At 48.7% G+C, this 2,252-nt stretch overlaps 1 protein-coding gene across 1 annotated transcript; it reads right to left on the bottom strand.

The window, feature by feature from the left end:
• Positions 1-337: 337 nt before the first annotated feature.
• MCL1 (myeloid cell leukemia 1) lies at positions 338-1,392 on the bottom strand. Its single transcript, XM_010150576.1, has 2 exons — positions 1,150-1,392; positions 338-653 (listed from the first exon to the last, which is right to left on the bottom strand). The coding sequence occupies exons 1-2, from the start codon at positions 1,387-1,389 to the stop codon at positions 537-539; spliced, it is 357 nt and encodes a 118-aa protein (XP_010148878.1). The 5' UTR covers positions 1,390-1,392; the 3' UTR covers positions 338-536.
• Between the last annotated feature and the right edge of the window lie 860 nt (positions 1,393-2,252).

Below are 2,252 nucleotides of genomic sequence, written 5' to 3'. Positions count from 1 at the left end.
GGCCCACTAGCCAGCACATCTGGGGGCAGGCTCACACAATGCCCCGCATTGAATGCTTCTGCTCCAACAGAAAAGCCACAAGTTTAAGCAGGACACCAGCAGATGTTATTTCCAAAAACCTACAATCACAACCCTGAAACATCTGCTCCATGAACAGCTGTGATGCCAAGCTCAGGAGACTTCAGTCCAGACAAGAGCTGCTGGTGCTCACTGGCTTGCTGCTAAGCAGATCAGTTCCCTCCAGCATAAAACTGAAGCAGTCCACTTGAGCTTTCCATCATCATCATCCTCTTGAAGGAAGCAGAACATCAATTCTTCCACTTAGTTCACAAAGCAATAAATCCTCATTGGTACCCACAATCTGACCAGATCACACCTTCCTTCTTGGGAAAGGATTGCTCAGGGGATGCCTAGATATTCTCCTTGGGTTGCTCAAGTCCAGCTTTGTAAATACTCACAGGAGGAAGTGATCAGCTCACCAGCCCCAAACAGAGCTGGTCCAACCAGAGTTTTGTCCCTCTGCAGCATACCCTGGCTCACCGGATCATGTAGGCCAAGCTCGCTCCCAGTCCAGCCACGCCTGCAAACACCATCAGTATGTTTCTGATGCTGCTTTCTAAGTCCTCAACTCGAAAGAAGTCGACAAAGCCCTCCTAGAAGAAAGAAGGGAAAGTCACTTCCCTGCCAGCCACCCTCCTTTGGCAGGAAGGCATGGAAAACCTTTTTCCCTGGCAGAGCAGGCTGGGCTACAGCCTACTCAGCACATCCAGCACATGCACTCTCCAAGACTCATTACAGCCCCATCCCACCCCGTAGAAACGGCAATCGTGAGACAGCACCACAGCACCTGTGGACCAGCTTCAAGCAAGCTCAGCACACCCAGGACTGACCCCGCTTTGGGAAAGCTACCCCTTCTGCACTGGGTGGGTGAACATTTTTAAGTCAAGACTGCTTCAGGCAGATCATTTTAAGGAGCTCCTGGAACACCAGAACCCCAGCTAGATGTTTCAGACTGTGGTTTTAAGTGGAGCTGTGAGTCATCTCTGTGCTTTGCTGACACACATGGTTGTCAGCGAGCAGGTCACAGAAATAGGAAATTATTTAATTGTTCCGAAAAGCTCACAGTGTTCAGGACAAGCAGTGACTCACCCAGCCTCCCTGGCTCATCAGCCACTCGCGCTTAGATGAGACGAGTGCATCTGTGATGATCCCTGCCAGCGAGTTGATGCACTTCTCCTGGTTTATGCTTTTCAGGTGTTTTGCAACAAAGGCACCAAATGAGATGAGAGTCACGACTCGACCCCAGTTTGTTACTCCATCACTGAACACATGGGCAGCCACTTCACACACTGACTGCAGATCTTCCTCTTTCTGGAAGCTTCCGATCATTCCTGCAAGAGATGCTGGTTTAGAGGTAGGCACACACACAACACCGAATACCCCACAGGGTCATTAGCAAGAAGATGTAGCCCTCACACTCTAGGTCTAAAAGCTGTAAAGTCACTTCCAAGTGTCAGTGAGAGAAAGCAAGTACCTGCCTGCTTGTTCAGAGGGCTCTGCCACTCACCTAGACCAGACAAAAAAAAAAAAAAAAAAAAAAGGAAAAACCCCCCAAACCACACCACACCAGCCCATAACACATTTCTAGTTCCTTTCTCCCCACCTCAGGCACAGCTGCTGTCTCTGTGCACGTCACACTCCCTTATCTCACTTGGGACTGTAAAGCCTCACCACGTCAGAATGACAGCATAGAAGTCTGTTTGCAGCCTGGAGCGAGTCCTGTGCCTTGAACCACAACTAAGGACAGTCACCTACAACCAAGCAGATGCACTACAGTTTTATTAATGTGGTTTTAATGACTGGAACCACAGAATTCCCCAGTTTGACCTGCAGTGCCCCCTCATGAATAAGCCAACATACAAGCCTTTATGAACTGAAAGGCATTGCTTGTTGTTGCTCAAACAGGAAGCCTTCCAGAAGCCAGTTCCTTTTCTGCACACATCCAGCCTCAGATACCAACACCAGCTTACACTGGTCTGAACACTCCTCCCAAGTATGGCTTATTTAACTAGCACATCCATGAATTTGTCAGGGTAACTGAACCCACCCACAGACAGCACACAGCTAAAAGACAAGAGAAGAAACTGAAGGTCTTCACATTACCAAAAAAAAAAAAGTGGAAGATCCTTCTGCAAGAGGAAGGTGTTTTGCCACATGCTGTCTCAGGACGAAATACAGACACTACCCTTCCA

The sequence above is a fragment of the Eurypyga helias genome, unplaced genomic scaffold (assembly GCF_000690775.1).
Source record: "Eurypyga helias isolate BGI_N326 unplaced genomic scaffold, ASM69077v1 scaffold14164, whole genome shotgun sequence".
NCBI classification, from domain to species: domain Eukaryota; kingdom Metazoa; phylum Chordata; class Aves; order Eurypygiformes; family Eurypygidae; genus Eurypyga; species Eurypyga helias.
This window is presented reverse-complemented; position numbering and strand designations above follow the sequence as displayed.

What these genes read in the sequence shown, in the direction of transcription:
- MCL1 (XM_010150576.1), bottom strand. Translation starts at nt 1,389, where the DNA reads ATGATCGGAAGCTTCCAGAAAGAGGAAGATCTGCAGTCAGTGTGTGAA. An exon ending in TGATGAGCCAGGGAGGCTGG is followed by an intron (nt 654 to 1,149) that starts GTGAGTCACTGC and finishes TCTTTCTTCTAG; the next exon opens with GAGGGCTTTGTCGACTTCTT.